A 19027-nucleotide genomic window follows, 5' to 3' on the forward strand; every position below is an offset into this window, starting at 1 on the left:
GTGCTTGGTGATTTCTGCAACAAGTCTCAGACTCAGCCAAAGAAAGGATGTGGAATTTCAGGTGGAGCAGGCTAACCAGCCCCCCAGCAAAGACAGGGAGCCTCCAAAAGAGTAGAAAAAAGCGATCAGCAGAGAGGAAGCAACAAGCAAATAATGAATGCTGGGTTAAGTTCTGTTTTTCCCAAGAGGATGGATTCAGCTATGAAGAAAAAAGACTGCCATGGATTGGCAAGGATTTCCAATGAGTTGTGTTGCAGAAATAATTCTGCATCTATAACAGAAGGGATCATCGCTTGCCTGGTCAACAGCTGCCAGTTCTAAACTACTACCTTGTCTCATGGAAGAAGAAAGTAAAGAGACAAACCCTGAAATCATGTCCCTAACTTCATGAGTGATCAACATGTAAAGAGTCTTAGACAAGTATTTTGATTCACAGAGCAGAGGCAGGTTCCAAAATGCCTATTTAAAAATAGTGATGACAGCTGGAAAATATAATCATGTGGCCAACAGTCAGACAAAAACAGGATAGCTGGGAAAGTCCCCAACTCTTTGTGTAACCTTAACAACATTATAGCACTACTCCAGGCCTTAAAATACTTCCACATAAGTTCAGTCTGTGCATAGGTGCAGGAGATACCACATTTTAACATAAAAATAAAATAAAGATGTGTTGCTTAACACTAAAACACTTAATGAAGGTCCCCAAATATCACATTTGGTTTCTTACCTGCTGCACTTTCATTTAGTCCTTCTCTTGCTGTAGAACCACCAGTTGCTGCTGGAAGAAGGCAAAAATAGTTCTGGTTCACAATTTTTTTTCCTATTATAAAGGGAAATGAACTATTATAGAAATTGAAAACAAGTTACACATTTTTTAGAAAGAACTGTTACAAACGCTCCATAGTGACAGCTCTACCACCACCATGCCTACCTTTAAAAAAAAAAATTATTAAAAAAATCTTTTTAAATATCCTAATCTTTCTAGGTCCTTTGAAAGTGAGTAGTTGTTCACAAAAGTCCAATGAGCCATTCCTGCATTTCTAGATTTAAAGTCCCAGGACTGAATCCTCTCCTGCCATAAATCAGCCCAATACTACTTCCACTGATTGATTCCCATCAATAATTACCCTTGCAGACAATTACCCCCTTCTGGAATAAAAAAATATTTAAAATAATTCTCAAAATACATTAATGAAGATGCTGTTTTATGGTGTTAGTTTTATCAAGTATTGACTCTTTCTTAGTAGCTAATTGTCAAGAATATTTATGGGTCAGTAATTTAACCCTGGTTTTCACACCTTTCTTCCTCCCAGTAGTCACCGGTCTAATTATTATAGCTTGATAGCTATACTGATACCGATTCCTTCACTTTTACATAAATATATGTATTTATCTATCAATCATCTTTGGTTTTGCCAGTTTTTACATGAGAAACTATATTTTGCATTTACTCATTCTTTCTTTCAAGCTATATCCAAACAGCAACTGGAAACAGCAGACAAGCACAAAACTAGCAACCGACCCAAAATGCTTGTTAAGTAAAACTGATGGTTTTAAGATGACAAAAAAGACAAGCAAATCAAACCCTTCTACTTGCAGTTAGCTTCAATGTCTAAAACACAGAAGCAGGTATTTAGTTTTCTGTCAGGGGAATTCACTCTAGCAGGATTTTTGTTTTCTTTTTAAACTAAATTAGCACTATGAAAAAAACCTCCAGATCAGGAAGTGGTAGGTGCAAGCAGCCATGCAAGTACCCACTAGGAAGGTGTTGCTTCTCTTCCTGTTTTTGGTTTTTGTTTTTGGTTTTTTTCCAAAGAGAATTTGACTTTTAAGTGCCTTTGTTTCCTTTGGAAACAGGAAGCCAAGAGTGTGAACCATGCAAAGTGCAGGTTTCAAAGAAGTACCAAAACTGTTCCCTCCTCCCCAGAATAATAGGTGAGATAATTGCCAATTAACAGGAGATACTGACATCTAGAGCATTTAAATGCTGAATGTTTAAACACTCCTTGAATTACACTACTTGTTTTGTTTCAAATGGTCAGACTTTGGTTTTTATAGCTACAGAGGCTTGGAAAGCATCCCTTGCACACAGAATAAGCAAGGCAAAATGAGAGAGCAAGGTGCAAAGTAATTTGTGTTACTGGACATTGCTATTGCTGATAGCACCAAAGTCACCACACAACCAGACTGAGCTGTGCCTACAACATTTTGCAGGTCAGAGCTCACACAGCAGCAAGAAAAAATACTAGAATAACTTGAAGAAAAAAATAAAATAATAAATTATCATTTCTCAAATGTTGTCCATGTAGCAAACAGCAAGTACCACATTTTGGGAACCCCTTTTTGTCTATTCCCACACAATGCAACATCATCTCCAAAGCACACACCACAATGTCTGATCCAATGGCAAAGTTGTGTGCAATTTCAGATTTTACTAAATACACACATCCCTTTGGTTTCAAGACTACACTTTCCACTATTACCTCAATTAATTTCCAAAAAACAAATGTAGCTGTATTTCCTACAATATATAAATAGTTGTGAATTTTTTTACATTCCTTTTCTAACAATATGCTTCTCGATAATAAATCTCAACTGAAAGTACACATACGAGTTAGAATTTATTATTTCAATAACTTTTACTTCATAACAATGGTTGTATCTGAATTGAGGAGCTTTAGATTAAACATAGTTGAATTTCAGTACATATAAGCAAAATTTAAAACCATTTCTTACCTTTTTTTTTGTCCAGAGCTTTAAAAGAGCAGCTTTACATTGTGATGCATCATTAACTGCATTAGTTTACTGAAGATCTTAGGCTGGTTCTGCATAAAAGTAAACTATTTTGGATTTCACCTAATGATGATGAAATTTCATCTAATGATGAAATTATGAAATCTAATGATGAAATATGGTAAATCAATGCAAGCAACTCATTTCAAGTGTTACACAAACATCTTAACCCTGCATGGGAGAGGTCTCACTGCTTTAGAGCAGCACTCTCAGAATGGCGCATCTCTGGTTCTATTTAATGAGGATAAACCCAGTTTCTCAAAAACAATATAGTGATCTGTAATTCCCCTGGAATTATCCTGGGAGAAAGAAAAAAGAAGTATGCCATACCACAAGCACACTGAAATCCCTATGAATATGAAATTTAGGACATAGAGTGGAAAAACTACAATTTAGATAGGCACCTTACCTAGGCCATTCTTATTCAATACAACTAAAACCAATCATGTCCTGACTAAAGCTGCAGTAAAATTCACTTCCCATTACCTTGGTATCAGATCAGCTCTTTGGGATGTTGAACAGGAACAAAGTGCTGCAGAGAAGTGAGGGACTACCAAGAGGATGTCAGGGCAAGAAACAATAACAGATACACACACAGCTGCACGACACAGCCAAGAACTGCAGAAATATTCTCAAGTCTGAGCATTCATTTACCTCTGCCTGCAGTAGCACCACAGCACAAACTTCCTTCAGAGAAACCCCCACTCTGACCACCCCATCTTCTCTTGCCAAATCCTACAGCATTTCCATCAGCAATTCACTGATAGAAAATACAAGGGATTTCAAGCTACATTTGCCAAGTACTGCACATCCCAACCAAGCAGCACTGCTGCAGAGCACTGCCCATAAACACAGCTGGCAGCAGCTCTGTCTGAATTCACCAGGGCAAAAGAAAGGCCAGACTGTCACATAAAAAGTGTTCTGCATAAATGCATTGGGGGAGAGAGGTCTGTCCCTCTCTTGAGGAACATTCTGCCAACACCAGCCAAGTGAGGCCCAGCTGCTGGCACCTGCTGCCAGCTCTCAGGTGATCCATGTGACACAGGTGCTGCTCTGAAGAGAGTAACAAGTACCTGAGTAGCTGGGAATTTAACCCTGTTTTCCATCTCATCACCAACAGCATGAGGTGGGACTACTTCAGCCAAAGCTGAGATCCCAAGTGCACACCTGGGCCCCAGGGTGGTGTCCAAGGCCTGTGGGTTCACCTGTGGAAGGAGGGGATGTCCTACTCACCCAAGATGTGCAGAAAAGAGGTGTCTTTGCAGGCCTGCTCACGGAGAAGGTGAAGATGTCCTTTCCCTCAGAAAGGCTGCAGCACTCCAAAGGATAAACTCCACACTGCAGCAGTTGCTGCTGCTTCCCAAGGAGGGTTAGGTGCAACCAGGACAGCACACACAGGTACAGCTGTGCTTCCAGTTTGGGAAAGCATTTCCTGATCCAGTAGAGCCCTTTCTAAAACAAGCAACTTACCAAATCAACTATCCATGAAATATTTTGGCTCCAAGATCAGGAGCTATTATTTCTATCAATAATTGTTTCTTCATAAAAAGAAGACTTTCAGGATTTCCATTTGGCAAAATACACCTTTTTCTTGTTTGCTTTCCCTCCACCTAGGAAAAACCACCCCTGGCTTAAGACAAACTCAAATTTAAGTTCAAGACCATTACAATTTCCCCTCAAACTATGCTGATACAAACTCTGTGAATGTTGTTGAACTTCAGGAAATGTGAGATACAAGTTTTGCATAAAAAATATTCAGTACACAGAGCTCAGTAGACCAGGCACATCCCACAGACACAAGCCACTACAGCCTTTGCTTAATCACATCATCCTTGTGCTACACAAAACATGAAAATCTAACTACTGATACACCAGAAACCACAGAAAACACCATTTCATACACACCAAAAGTACATTAAATACATCCCTTTCCTCTCTTAGGAACATATCCTGAATCACAAGTAACCCAGTACTTCACTGAAGGTCTCAATTACAAATGTAATTTTATTTAATTTATTCACTCAAACTGAATTTTCTCATTCCAAATCTTTACTGAAAGAGAGAGTAGTTAAATGCTTAGAAAAACCAAGAACTGCTCTAGTAGGCAGCTAGAGAAATGCATGTATCAATACAGATATGGAATGTAAATTTCAACTCAGAGATCACAACATACAAAGGAGATTTTATGCAATACAGACTTACAAAACAATAACAGTTCTTTTCACAAATATTTTCACAGAGTTCTGCACAGCAATCTTGTAGAAAAGTAGATTTGTGCAACACCAAAATAACTTATTGTTCCTTAGTATAAATTATTTTTCATTTCCTAAAAGAAAGAGGTAATTTAATATGACTAGGCAGGATCAGATTGGATTTAGTGGTAGCAAAATACAAAAGACATTGTTGCTATAGGCAGAAAAGGAATATGACACGTGCTACAGTATTGCAGGGCCACATTCTGACAAAAAAGAAAGAAAAAGTAAAAAAAGAAGAAAGAAAAGCAAATGTTGTGCTTCTGCTGCTGTACAGGGGCTGTGCATCAGCAAGCTCCTGCTGCCTCCCTGCTCTCACAGTCAAGCAGCAGCAATGTGCTTCGGAACTTGCCCCTACTAAAAAACACCTGCCTCTGTGGGCTTCTGGTTTGAAGCCTTCAAATGAGCCTTTCTGATTTGTAGGAACAATCCACATTTTGGTGTGCTTTGAAGGAGATGCCAGGTAGAAACTAAGAAGGATTCACACTTGATGTAACACAAACTCCGTTGCTGATTTCTCTCGTAACTGCACTAAACATACAACTAAAAAAGAACTAATTGTCTAGGCCTAGAAACATGCTTGAAGAGTAACATTGATGGAAATGATTTGCAAAGTTTAAAATTACATTAACCATAATTTAAATATTACCCCTTGATTCCCAAAAACTTCAGTGCTGATGTAGTACAATCATTTGGAAAAGTATGAGACAAAGTGTGGTACAGATAGCACAGATTAAAATTCCCCCAACACCATAATTAATTTCTGTTATGTTAAAATCATATTTTCCTCAAGGTTATAGATAAAGCTTCAGATGGAACATTTTTTTCTTCATAATATAGCTAGAATGTGAGTTTTAACCATGTTTACTTTAGGTTTTGTTTACATACAGGGATCAAAATAGACTTCTCATTGTGACTAAAAATATAGATTTTTTTTTTAACTACAGAACCCAGCAGCTGGTTTTCTGCTTCTTTGCCCTTCCCCCAAAAAAGTCAAGCAAGGTCTACAAAAATAGCAATTAACTTTAAAAAATAGGTTGCTTCTTCCAGCAAATTTAAGTTACATTCAGATGTAAGAGAAGTATTTCTACGGAGCCGTGTGGCGGCTCGACCCCGAGGGAGGCAGTGCTGTGTGCAGCCGCCCCTGGCCACAGCTGCTCCTGTCAGTGCTTGTCCCGGCCTCTGGGATGGTCAGTACCTGGTTTGGTACTCGTGGTGCCAGCGATTGAAATCATTGTAAAAAACCACGATGCTCCCGGACGCCATTCCAGTCATTATACACCTGAGGGAAGCAGATTCACCGGTCAGAAAACACACAATGTACATGTGGTCAGGCCAGAGCTACACCTGAGAGCTGGACAACAGAACTGCTCACCAGCATTCCTGTCCTGCAAGGCCACTTGGGATTCCCCAGGATTACCTCTTGGCGGGTTTTAGGTGGGGTATTGGAGAGGGTATGAAGCCTTGGTGTAGTAGCAAAGGGAAGGAAGGCCAGGAGCAGTGTCCATTTCAGTTTCAACTCCCCCAAGTTTAAGCACGTCTGCATGAGGAAATGGGTGTGGGCACAAGCCTTCAGTTGGAAATACTAAACCTTGTCACGGACACATTTCGTGAAAAATCCTTTCTTTAGGATTTTTTCTCCTGAGAAGCTGAGAGGCCTCAGGAACAAAATGTAAACAATGATTATCTGCTGCTGTGGAATGGAATAGGTGGATCTGTGATTGGTCTCATGAAGTTGTTTCTGATTAATGGCCAGTCACAGTCAGCTGGCCCAGACTCTCTGTCCAAGACAGAAGCTTTTGTTATCATTCTTTCTTTTGCTATTCTTAGCCAGCCTTCTGATGAAATCCTTTCTTCTATTCTTTCAGTATAGCTTTAATATAATATATATCATAAAATAATAAATCAAGCCTTATGAAACATGGAGTGAGATCCTCGTCTCTTCCCTTTAACCGAAGATCCCTGTGAAGACCATCACAAAAACTGAAGTCTTTGATTGTTTTAGAAGCAATCCCTGAAAGCAATCCCTGGGCTTTCCCACTGAGACACTCTTTCTGAATTCCTTACCCTTGGCCTGCTACTGGAGATCACTGAGATGTGTTTGAAAAGCCATGACCCTGACACAGAACACAATCAGTCTCTGGATCATTTTCTCTACAGTCTCATTAAAGTATTACAAAAATCAGAACTATAAGGATGTATAAAATCCTGGCATTTTGGGGGAATAACGCCTCAGAATTAAAAAATTCAGAGTAAAAGGCTGCAAATCTTTTCTTCAAAACAAAGATTAAGTGTGAGATCATCCAAACATTGCATTTCGGTAAGATCACCTATTTCATGTCAACAGTCCAATTTTGATTGTTTTTCTATTACATTAAAATGTCTTTTAAATAACTCTGAGCAATTACCTGTAATTAATCAGTAATTACTCAGTAAAATACTCTGAGTAAATCTCTTGTCTTCCAACCCACAGTGCATAATTTCTTAACTTGAGGCCATGGATAAATTTCTCTATGTCCATATTAAATTTCAGTTCATTAACATGCCATTAATTAAAGATTCTCTAAATGCAAAATTTACAAGGTCTAAAATTCAACAGTTTTTGATTACATTTAACAATGTAATACATTGAACAGCAAGGGCTTCTTTTTAATGGAAAACCACTTTATCCAAAATGTCAATATTCTCTAATTATGCTTCTCAAGAAGCTGTTCAGTGTTTCATTGAAGTTCGCACATTTTACTGGTTTGGATTTTATAAAGTTCATTTTGTGTAAGTTTTAGAAACACAGATAAAAATTTTTAAAACATTCAATGTGGATTTCAGGAAGTGGAAGGCTAAGAGCCTCAGCAACATGCTTTACTGCATAATGTAGACATCCATAAGGGATTTAGGAGACAAACATGCTTGAAAAGTACACAGAAACACCATTTAGTAAATACACCACAGCACATAAAATCCTAGCCTGAAAGCTTAAGGTGTACAGATGAAATGGGAAATATCCATCTTATAAACAAACAATATTTTTGTGATAGAAGCACTGAAGCATTGTCAAGTACAGCTGCATTGGAAAGTGCAATGTGAAACTGCAGAAAAAATTCTGACTGGTCACCTTCAGCAGGAGGATTGTTTAAAAAGGGTCATGCTGCATGTGGATAAAATAACTGTTCTAGAACTGAGAATGACACTGTGCTTTGGCAAATATATGGATGTGTGGAGGGAACCTTCTTGTGCACCTATTCCAACTGTTCTATTTTTAACACGAAAGTCTGGAATCAGGAATGTGATTTGTGTTGTAAGGGAAAGAAGAGAGATGAAAGCACACATGTAACCTTCCACCTCCCTGTGACCCACACTGTACATTGGAGCAAACCAATAACTCAGCCTTTCTTGAAAGTCTGCCAAAGAAAGATTTCTTGGATCTATCTCTCTTCACTACCCAAAGAGCTGAAATCCTGAAAAAGATTATCTGCCCTAAATATAACATGTTAAAAAAAAAAAAAACTTTTGCCAGCACAGAATTCTCAAGGATCTATAACCCACAGAAAATCCCAATTAGAAAAACAACAAAAATGCAATTGAATTGTAAATATGTACTCCCCAACACTCCAGTCCAGCCCAGAGTTGGTCTCACCTTTGGTCATAGGACAGGGCCATGGATCGGATCCCAGCATCGCAGCCTGGGTAAGCAAAGAGCCGCTTGAGGTCCCACACCTGCCAGACCATGACAACGCCGTTGTCCCCACCTGTGAGCAGATACTGTCCATCCCGACTCAGCTGAATGGCCTGGGGGAAAGCACAGGGACATTTGTCACATAAGTGTATGTGTGGCTCTCACTTCCCCACTTCTCCTTTCAATAAAAGGTTCCATATTGATAGCTGAATGTCCAGGGAGACTTTGACGTCAACACAAGCTTTTGAAAAGCAACATTATTGTTATGTTATTATACCCAGCAAGAGAATTAATGCTCTTATACACAAATCTCCTATACATTAGATGTCACTAGTTAAGTCTCACCTGACCTGTGATTTATTCCATGTTCCAAAGATCCAATATGAGGTCAGCTAAAGAAATTTACTCTTCTAAGTAGCTAGATTTACAAGATGCAGCAGCACTGGCATTAAAATACAGCACCTGACATCCCCCCCAAGGGTCTTTAATACCAGCCTAGCAGAAGCTGAATGTTGACAGGAACTGAACTGTTATATGAATCACTAAAATTAATTGAAACCTGCACTTTTAGATTCCTGCACTGGATTAATAAAATAATGATCCACCTCTCTTAAGATAGACTGTGTTCCCTTTTATCATCCATCCTGAAACTGCCTGTGAAAAATTCAATGGCATATACCCTGTTTTGTATGCATCATGGGGACTGATGGCAAATCTGTATATGAAATCTTTATTTGGGAACCAGATCATGAAGATGGGATATCATTGGTTTTCAGAGTCAAGACTTCTTCAAACAGCATTCTTCAATCTATTTTAGTATTTCTTGTGTGCTATTGGGGAAAAAAATCAAGACACATACTGAATACCCAGAAGAATAATTTTCCTTCTTTACCTGAAGACTATACCAGATGATACTACCAGATATTAAATGGACAGGACTCAGGAGAAATCTTTCTTAAAAGAAAGATTTTCCCAGTGTAAATAGGCCAAAATGGGTCTTAAGAGAATTGAACTTGAAATTTTATTAGAGCAAGTGCTAATTTATGGGGTGAGAGATCACGACCCATCTAGCCCAAAGGTCTATCTCCAAAAATGGCAGCAGGAAATGCTGTCAGCCTGGTCAGCATACAGCCCTTGCCTCCCATGCACCACAGCACCCAAAATCACAGGATTAGGAATATCAGAAAGTTCCTGTTCCCTCTAGTGTCTATTTATGGAAATGCTGCCCATGAATTTTCTTAATCTTTTTTGAGTCTGCTTGTTGGGAAGGATTAAAGTTTGACAAGGAAGTCTCACAGGTATGCTTGGCAGGAAGATTTTTGAATGCAGAACCTGAGAATGAAATAGAGATGGAAGCAAGTTTTGATACAGAAAAGAATTGCTGAGCCAGTCTTACTGGATAACTAAGAAGGCAAAGGGCATGTTAGTTAGAAGGGGTTTTCATGACTTAGAGCAAAGGATAAACCCACCCCAAACAAGAAGATGGTTTTACCAAGCAGAAAGAGCACAGGCAAACAAGTCTGCCGATGTTGCAAGTAGAAAAAAAGTCTCAGAATTTTCCACTGCAAGAAAACTGTTCTAGCTTAAACTGTAATGTACTAACTTTTAGTGACTGGAGAATAGTAACATGAATATGGTAATTATAGCAGTTATGATAGGCTATAGGTAAAAGGTAAGGTATAGATTGGTTCTTCTGTACTAAGATGCTCAGCAAAGAAAAGTATATAATGCATTGTAAGCAAAATTAAATGGTCTCCAGGCCTGCCTGCAGCTGGAGCTGACAGCTGTAGGCACAGCTCTGTCACCCACGACCCTGGACTGCTGTAACATCTCAGATGCAATAAACTGCATTTTGAAGAGCTGCCTGGAGTCTCACATCCTTCACTATGGCTCTTACACCTGCTGATGCCTTCTCAGGGGGGCAAGAAGTAATTACAGGTAAAGTACTACAGATTTATTCCATGTTTGGAGATGATCCTACCAGTTTCAGTGAATACACCACATTCTCATACTATATAGTTTCTGGAAAAAGAGTTCACCATTCATCTCAGGCATTGCCTTCATCACTCTGTAAACTTTCAGCATTCCCCACCTCAAAAAGCATTGAATGAAGCTGGTTCCCAGCACCAACCCTTGGAAGACTCCATGACTGACTTTTCTCACAGCATGTGAGTATTTTTTCCATATGGGTCTCAGTAATTACTACTACAGAAACCCTGAGGATAAAAACTTCATCTGAAAGGAGGCTCCTGCCCTGCTCTGCTTCCTTATCAGTTCTTCCCTTTCCTTGCCCAGGATCACAATCATCACTTTTCTTGCCATGGATCTTTTGTGCACCTCTTTGTGAGGGAGGATTGGTTGCATCCATGGCCTACAGATGTTCAGTACAGAATAGAGATACTAAGCATTATCTACAAATGTATTTAACCTAAGGTTTGTGAATCAGCTAAATTTGGGCAGCCTTTGAATGCTGCACACCCTTCACATCAGGATTAATTTGTGATAAATTTCAGCTGGCCCAACTTCTCAAGAGAATGATGTAAGAATGGAAGATGTCCACAGCAATGGCTTATAAATTCCATAAACACACTCTCCACAAACAAAATTATTCTTTTTGACTAAAACATTGTCAAGGCAAGGACATTGCCTCAAGATAATAGTCTACAAGCAAAATTCCAGCTCAGAGATTTAAATTCAGGAAACAGTAGAAAGAACTGAAGACAGGACTTTGCAAACATCGCTCTACTGAAATCTGTAATTATTTTGGCATTTGCAGTCTCTGCTTATACAGGTTTGCAAACATGCAAAACTTTTTACATAGCTCAGGGAAAAGAAGTTTGGGACTTTTCTTAACACACAGAATTTACAGCACACGCACCACAAAAACTTCAGAGAAACTAAAACACAAAGATGTTGCATTCATGCAACACTGAAGTGTTTATACAGACTGCTGACAAGCCTAGAAACCAAAATATACAGTGTGTGTAAGATACTGCTTTGTGAGCAGCAGTAACTGAAGTCAGACATATTGCACATCTGTATTTTTTGTATTGCTGCACTCTATTACTGCAATGCCAAATACATCCTGTAAGAATTATACGACGTGCGACACTTAGATTAAGATAGAGCTCCTATATTATGTTATAAATTTTGAGTGTTTACTGCAACAACTCCCAAGGAGTCAGAATGGATCACATTGCTGGAATTTTATTTCACACAATAACTTTAAAAGGAGTGTAATTGAAACACAAACATATACTCTAAACAAAATGTAACTCTGAGCCAAAAAGAAAAGATGATAAACCTACTCCAGCCATGTTTTGAACTAATATGACAAGACATACATGTAAATTTAGACACAATAAAGCAGAACTTGTAGAGTTTTTCTAATCACAGCTAAGTATAGAAAACAGAACACTAACAAAGATTGGAATTGAGTATTCGGAGTTGAAGCTTCTTCCTCTCCCCCCCAAAAATAAATGTTCCAACCATTAATTGCTTCTGTGACTGTTGATATCAGAAACGTGCTAAGCACCTTGAAAGCACAGGCACAAGGAGCTTGAAAACTCTAATTTAGAGACTGTCTTACAAGAGTAGAGTAAGAAAGGGGCAGAAAATGAACTGGTAAGACTGAAAATAATCCAGAACATGCATGCACTGAGTGGATGATCACAAGATCTAACTAACCACAAAAGTATTAAACAGATTATTCATTAGAAGCAAAAATCAATATGGGGTAGTTTTCTTCTCTATAACAATAGCAGCCTCCTAAGGGTATTTCCAAATTGCAGTGAAGACCGTGACAAATAATTATTTGCTACACTTATAAAATTCAGCTGATGAAAATCCATTAACCTTATGGTCATGGTTCACTTGAATTTTATACTTGAAGCTTTTACTGAAGAAATGCTATATTAAAAGGCAAATTAAAGCCATTAATCTTTAACTCTTCCACTACCTGCAACATGCAGTAGGTTTTGTGATCTTTTGATTAAATAAAGTACAAGCTCTGAACCCTTACTAATACCTATGCAATTTTACTACGTCATTGGCTTGTCATGAAGACAAGATGTTGATTTATTTAATTTTTATTTTTTATAAATAAATTTCTCAGTCACTTGCCTATATATATATGAAGGGATGAAGGAATGAATGAATGAAGGGATGAAGGAATGAATGGAAGAAAAAGGTGACCCTGTCAACATTTCATTTCATGATACACCCTTCAAGATTTAACAAACGAATGGATGCTTTTACATCCAAATACTCCAGCTGGTATGGAAGGTGACATGAATCAATTTTACTGTTCGGCTTTTCCCCAGAGTAGTTTATCTGCAATTCTGCTAGGTATGAAACTGAAACAACCCTGCAACTAATCTTTCTCACAACACGAGATTCAGACTCTCAAATAATCCCCAAAGTGCACAATTTCAGCAATGTTCTAAAAGCTGCATTTCTGACTTGTATTTCCCTGGAAAGTCTCAAAACTTAGCACAAATCCCTTTTAACGTTTCAGGTTTTTGAAAGGCAGTGCTTTGTAAAAAGGCAGAGCTGACACTGTGACAGGCCTGGCTTACAGCAGCAGGAGTCTTGTGGGTACTTCCACATTTCAAAACAGACTCAGGAAAGGAAAATAAATTGGTTCCTCTGGGTGAAACAGCATACAGTCTTTGTTTAGGATAAAATAACTTTACCTCTCAGAACAAGCAGACTATTTAGAGTTAAAGGTATTCATTAAGATATCTAAACACTACATGGTAGATGTACTGTGATATGCCTAAGCTTCACTGAGCAATACAGTATTTAAAACAAAAACAGGTGGAAGGCATTGATTAGACCCTGAATTTCCCCAGGGGTTCTGAATTTTTTATGGCAGTTTTCTAGCACAGGAATACAAGAAAGAAAATGAGAATGTTTATCCCAGCATCATTATTGAAAACTGCTAGTTTTACCAACAACATCCTGAAATACCGGCCCATAACGACACAGGAAAACCGAAGCTGTTATATTACAAATTCCACACTTATGACCTTTTTCATTCCCTTTTCTATCCTCCCCAAGCAAAAGGCAATGAGGAGAGTTTGTCAGCACAGCCCATGGGTAGGTGCTATTCATTTTAAATGCCCCACTTTAATCATGCAGTTGCCACTCTCCTTCAGTGATGATGTAGTGCAGGAGCACTGGCAGGGACGCTGTAGGTTGTTTAAGCGTAAAGCTCAGCTCGGACCACTGGGACAGAAAGAAAACAAAACAAAACAAAATAAACCCCAAACCCCTCTACAAACATAATTCTGGCCTACAGAGAGCAGAACTTCAATTGCTTCCAGCAACATTCCTAAAGCTGTGGGTACTGACTGAAACACTACAGAAATTGTTTTAGCCAACAAGGGATTTTGAGATATTTTACAGATTTGCTGGTCTAGCTGACAACATAATCTCAACTGAAAGTGACAGATTATCAACATTATTAATGTAAAAAGAGAAAACACTGAGATATGGTCTTGCTTTATGGAAAGAACTCTGGGATGAAGGGCAGGCTGAAAATCTCAGAAGTGTTTGTACAAGGACGGCCAAAGGTACAATTTCAGGGAATTGATGCAAAAATCTACATTAATTTGGAAAAAATGTCTGGGAACAGAAATATATACATTTTTACTTCACTTCCCCAGCCTCAAACCTGCACCTGTGGCTGCTACAAAACACAGAAGTCAAATGCCCCTAATCCCACTAGACTGCACTCTCACTATGGAAAAGGGACCTACACAGTGTTATTTCTGTATATTCCACCACCAGCATAGCTGACCTTCTGAATGGATGACATAGGGATACTGGATTAGCAGAGCATAGTACATTATAGGAGTTTTTAAAGATTTTAAGTGAAATTTACTGAACTGTACCAGAACCTTCAGTGCTAATGAAGCAGTTCCATACAAACTATTAAGTAAAAATAAGGAAGATCAAAACTCTTTAAAATACATTAACACATTCTTCTATCTTTAGCATGGAAAGAAGCGCTCACAACTTTGCACAACAGCTGAAAGAATGCCAATAATTCTGTGAAACAAACATGATGGCAGAGAGGGATTTTCTTCCTGACATGTGTAATCCAAATAAAGGAAAAATTTTTAGAGTTTTCAACTCATGAGAACATTGGAAATCCCAGCAGCTGAGTTCCTGGGATCTTCCATCAGATTACAAAAATCAGCTTGGAGGTGTGGTACTCTAGTACAGCTGGCAGCTTCTGCTCTGTTTCATAGGTACTATTACACAGGAACTGTCAAGAGACCTCCATTTTGTATTATAAAATAATTTTTATAAAGCCATAGGCTTAAAATGCCTCCTGCATAGTTTTGGACTTGCTCCAGGTCTCCTGCAGCTATAGATGTGGAACTCTGCTGCCCACTTCACAAATGCCAATGGGCTAAAAGAGTTGAAGCATAGACATATCCCTATAAACTTCCTGGAGCTCAGGACAACACATGCTGGAATGCAGTCAGAGATGCCAAAAGAAAGGGAAAACTAACATCCAAAATAGCATGTCACCAACCTCCTGCCTTCAGACTGAAACGCAAAGATGCAGCACAGCCTCTCTTGGTCAGCAATTCGTAATATTTGTATTCTCCAGCTCAAGGAAATGCTTACACAGTATTCTATTCCTTACTTTATGAACAGAGTTATTTTACAGCTAAAACTGTAAAATACACTTCCTAATGTTATTAAGAGTACATGGTTCCCTTAATTTTTTTCAGAATGCTGCTATGCTATGGTCTGGTACCAGATATTCATGGTCTGGCCATGTATCCACCCAACTCCAGCATTGACAGCTTTTCCCCATGCAGCTGGCAGGTAGCACACACTTGAGGACACTCACCCTTATCTTGTCATCTGTTTCCATCATGGCCTGCAGCCTCCCATTCACACTGAACACACAGAAGAGGCCGTTTTCATAATATATGACACAGTGGCCTTCTCTGGAAGCTTGAATGAGTTTTGGTCTCAGGCAGCTTTCGGGAGCCTGTAATCTTTCAGGACCTTCTAATGTCCTCAGTAGATCTCCATTCATAGAATGTATGAGACATGGTCCTTCTGGTGAGACAGAATAGGATCTCAGGTTACTGATTCATATGCTCAATTAAAGACATAATTTTCAAAAATAAAGTAATGAATTCTAATTAAATAATCACTATTATATTACTTTATAATGGTTGTTACCATGTTTAGGTGAATTGCCTGTGACTTTAAGGGTACCAGACACTAAGATAAACAGCTTATCCCTTGAAAGCTTTGCATTAAGGTATAAGTACCTAGATTGCCTTCTGTGGATTTTCTTTTACAGCAGGTAGTAGTTAATTTTGAGAGTTAATTTTGAGATTATTTAATTTTGAACAATTAAACATACTAAACATTGAAAGGATATTATCAAAACACAGACACACAGAGTAAGAGTAATGAATTTACATATGTAGGTATTTTAAAGTGTATGTTTTCATATTAAGATTGTAAGCCATACACAACCCACTAAATATTTGCTTTTTTAACACATTCTGACAAATACCTGCTTTGCACATAAGACACAGGAGTTCACATGCATAATGCAGAAAGGCCCACAGGTACAGACCATGAATACACCTAACTCTGAAGAAGTGTCTCTGGGTAGCTATTTTAGAAACACTAAAGTAGAAAGATACTAATTCCAAGAAATTTACAGTTCAAAAATAATTGTGAATTTAATTTAAAAATCATATCATTAAGCAAAAAAGAAAATGATACAGAATATCCACAGAATCAACATCACTCTTTATAATTTGCCTGCTAAAAGCAGGTCTTTGAGAATACAAATGGAGCATATTAGAGGTTCTGCAGCCAAGCTGAAAGAGCCTGAACAGAATTACCAGTAGTTTATACACACCCTTCATCAAACAAACAGACCAATACATTGTCTTTCTCTCAAAATTAATTTTTGCTTCCCCTTTTTGAGAAGTTATCCATTACAGCCACTCTTCACCATCATGGCCCTCAAAGGCTGTATCCAACTATGCTATATGCAATTGCACACTGGATAAACAAACAGAAATAGCAATCAGGAGGGAAACTGATGTGGTTTTCTCTTCTTATAAACATCTGAACAATCCTCAGTTTCAACATGTTTAAAAAGAGGTTTCAAATTCCACAGCAACTAAAAAAAATTTAGAAATAAAATCACCATAAAGTTTATAAATTCTACCACCTGAAACTATATTCCTCTTGGCATTAGGATTATAGCTTCACAAACAGAAATAAATGATAAGAGCTACCTTACCTTTTGAACCACTTATGACAAGACCAAGCTCAGCACAAATGGCAGCACAGGTGATCTCATAGTCGTGTCCTGTCAGAACAGCTCGAGGAGTTGCAAAATCACCTTCAGTGAAAAAACAATAAAAGCAATCTTGGTTACAATCTATTCCCAAAATCAATGCTTTCCATCACTAAAGAACCTTCTGTTTCCTTGCTCTCTTTATGTTTATGTTGCTTACAAATCACATCAATGCTCCTGTTTGCATATGGGAGTGTTCTACCCCTACCTGTGTAGTACAGCAGCAGCACTCTACCTGCATATTTACTGAAAGTCAGGTGTGCAGTAAAACCAACCAAAGTTGGTTTTCCCTCCCTCTCTCTCCCCCCTCTAATTTATAGTTTCTGGGGGGAGAGATTTAAGTCAATTACTACCCTTTCCTACAACAGGCATTAGTAAATGCAAGTATCACTAGAGTAGCTATCAAGAGAAGACACCTAAAGTGCCCAAAGATGAAGGAAAACTTCCAGTGACTGATTTTATTTTAACCTAATAACAGTGCTGAAACCACAGTATGAAGTCGAGGTCTTTGATAGGCAGGCAGTTCTTTGGATGACAGGCAGGATGAATTTCTGATGAATTTGCAAAGAAGTCCCACTCAAACCCAACATTAGTGCTCCTATTAGACATTTCCCTACTACAGGAACTGTGGGTTTTTTGTACTTCTCTTTATAACCAAACATACACGGATACAATAAAAAAGAAGAATTGTACAACTGGCACATTTAAAGGAAAAAAAATTATTCTCCAGGTCAAGGCAGAGAAAGGGTAAGCAAATGCTATAAAGCTCTTTAAATAGTTTTATATCTTTGCTCATAGGTTATTCACTGTCCTCTTCAAAAGTGCTGGCATTTTAAAAAATCACAAAGTTATTTTTGTATTACCATACAATTAGCTCGTTCATAGCATTCTACAAAGAATTTAAACTCCAAAGGATGTTTCTTGGGCAATGCTGTCATGTAGTTTTCAGAAGGTTTAGATGAGTTTTTAAGCAGCAGGGAATAATTTCGCTTCACAATGAATGATGATATGTGAGACACCAACAAAGCAGTAAAGCAGTGGTAAAATCAACTTCTTTTTTCACTTGAAAAAGAGGAGATGGTTTTACAAAGACACAGAGTAATAGTGGGACCAATTGATTCCATTAGTTACTAAGTTAGCATCAATCAAATTACATTTGGGGGTGTAAATTCAAAAAGATAAACCCAGCATAATGTCATTAATCTGTCCATGTAGAGCAGCACCAGCAATACTGGTACTGAGTGTTATTAGAGATCATGGAGCTGTATTTAAAGGGATAGTTTCTCAGACTCTCCATGAGAAACTTCTCTGCAAAAGAGGTGTAAGATCGGGGCTTGCATAAATATTTTTACTAAAACCAAAAAATCTCCCAAAACATCTGTGTAGCTGCCACATTCCAGTGGTTTTTAAGTAAAGGTCATAATCTCTGACAACACCTCAAATCAAGAATTTTGACCTTTCAAAATTTGATCTATTCTGCCGTTGCTATTACAATTTGTATCAGAAATACAAAATCTTGAAAAGTAAATAAATCTATTTCTTCTTCGATATGGCCACAGACACTATATGTGTGTGTGTGCATGCATGTACACACCCAGGCAGGTATGTTGCCAGCACTTTCAATGTGAACATGCTTTAGAGCAATTTGCTGAATCGTTCTAATCTCTTAAGTAACAGTCATTAGAAGCTGTCACTTTTGTTTCATATAATGTTTGAAAAAACAGACCCAAGCCAAAGTATGGCAGACAGTTCAGGAGCAAAGGAAAAAAAAAAAAACTCTCAACAAATTAGAAGCATAAGGGTGGATTTAATGACCTCTAGGTACTTCTCAGGTGGCTGATCCTGTGAATTTTGCTCACAAACCTTTCAGAGCAAATTGCTCTATTGAACCTTTCCCCACCAAACATGGGCTGGGCACCTCAAAAGATTCAGAAATGAGCTCTATATAGCCAA

At 38.2% G+C, this 19027-nt stretch overlaps 1 protein-coding gene across 1 annotated transcript in view; it reads right to left on the bottom strand.

Moving 5' to 3' along the window:
• Positions 1–4822: 4822 nt before the first annotated feature.
• The window catches only part of LRBA (LPS responsive beige-like anchor protein), a 370657-nt gene continuing 356452 nt past the window's right edge, over positions 4823–19027 (bottom strand). Inside the window, exons 54-57 of the mRNA XM_058804238.1 lie at positions 17018–17119; positions 15590–15804; positions 8680–8831; positions 4823–6327 (exon numbers count right to left, since the gene is read on the bottom strand). Of these exons, the coding sequence (XP_058660221.1) occupies positions 6237–6327; positions 8680–8831; positions 15590–15804; positions 17018–17119 (560 nt within the window). The 3' untranslated portion in view covers positions 4823–6236. The remainder of the gene's footprint in view (positions 6328–8679; positions 8832–15589; positions 15805–17017; positions 17120–19027) is intronic.

The sequence above is a fragment of the Ammospiza caudacuta genome, chromosome 4, assembly GCF_027887145.1.
Source record: "Ammospiza caudacuta isolate bAmmCau1 chromosome 4, bAmmCau1.pri, whole genome shotgun sequence".
NCBI lineage: Eukaryota > Metazoa > Chordata > Aves > Passeriformes > Passerellidae > Ammospiza > Ammospiza caudacuta.